The 1120-nt window shown below is 40.0% G+C and overlaps 1 protein-coding gene across 1 annotated transcript; it reads left to right on the plus strand.

The window, feature by feature from the left end:
* The first annotated feature begins 405 nt into the window (after positions 1 to 405).
* On the plus strand, positions 406 to 1120 carry LOC110031400 (36.4 kDa proline-rich protein-like). Its single transcript, XM_020734577.1, has one exon. The coding sequence runs from the start codon at positions 504 to 506 to the stop codon at positions 954 to 956; it is 453 nt and encodes a 150-aa protein (XP_020590236.1). The 5' UTR covers positions 406 to 503; the 3' UTR covers positions 957 to 1120.

Below are 1120 nucleotides of genomic sequence, written 5' to 3' on the forward strand. Positions count from 1 at the left end.
TTGTTGATTGAAAACTTTTTTTGGTGTTTCTGTTGATTGGTTTCATTGAATTCGTTTTTCTCTTGGTTCCCTTTAGAGTAGTTGTTGATTATTATTGTGTTATATGTTGTTTGTATTGCTTTGTATCTGTATTGTTTTGCTGTTGATAGTTGTCTCTTTTTCTCTTTTTTTTTTCCGGGTTAGTCCTGTTTGGGTTTTAGTTCTGGGTAGTGTTGTATTTGTGTTGTACAATTTTATTTGTGTTTTAAGATTATATTTGTCCTTTTTTAATAAAAAAACTAGATCTAACCCTCATCTTTCTAAAAGAAACACATTCAAAAAAGCTTTTTTTTTTAAATTTGAAAATATATATTATTATTAAATAAAAAAAATAAATAAACAATAATGCCTTGTTAAACATCACATGAATTTGACAATGGGATCTTAACCATCACCCTTTCTTCTATAAACTCTTCCCTACTTCAACCTTGTCTCTTTCCAACCATCCAAATCTCAAAACCAAAATGTCTTACCTTCCCCTCGCCATGTTCTCCATCCTCCTCTCCGCATCATCAATAATCTCTGCTTGCACCTTCTGCTCCCATCCCGCCCATCCCCACCCCATCCATCACCATCCCATCCCTAAACCACCGGCCATCAACCCCCCTCCGCCCGACGGCACAGGTATTCCGGCGACAACTCCCCCGCCGGCGGTGAAATGCTCGCTCGACATCTTGAAGCTGGCACTGTGCCTTGATGTATTGGGAGGGTTAGTAAACGTGGGCTTCGCTCCAGTGGAGATCTACTGCTGTCCGGCGATTGAAGGGTTGCTGGAATTAGAAGCGGCGGCTTGTCTTTGTGCTGCGATAGATCTAAAGGTGCTGAATTTGAATATTTATATTCCGCTGGCCCTCCAAGTTCTCATTACCTGTGGAAAAGACCCTCCTCCGGGCTATTTCTGCCCGCTTCGGCATTAGGGTTTGCGTGTCGAGTTTCTTTGGGATTTGGGTGTGGATGATGAGGGTTGCAGCGGGAAGAAGTTTATGTTTTCTGATTATGTTATTAATTGTGATTTGGTGGATTTTAAGCTATGAATTTGTTGCTATTTATGAAAATTAGGATTCTCGTGCTGCATTAAAAA

This window comes from Phalaenopsis equestris, unplaced genomic scaffold (genome assembly GCF_001263595.1).
Source record: "Phalaenopsis equestris unplaced genomic scaffold, ASM126359v1 Scaffold000804, whole genome shotgun sequence".
NCBI lineage: Eukaryota > Viridiplantae > Streptophyta > Magnoliopsida > Asparagales > Orchidaceae > Phalaenopsis > Phalaenopsis equestris.

Bases quoted from the DNA above. Each gene is read 5' to 3' on its own strand.
- LOC110031400 (XM_020734577.1), top strand. From the start codon at position 504: ATGTCTTACCTTCCCCTCGCCATGTTCTCCATCCTCCTCTCCGCATCA.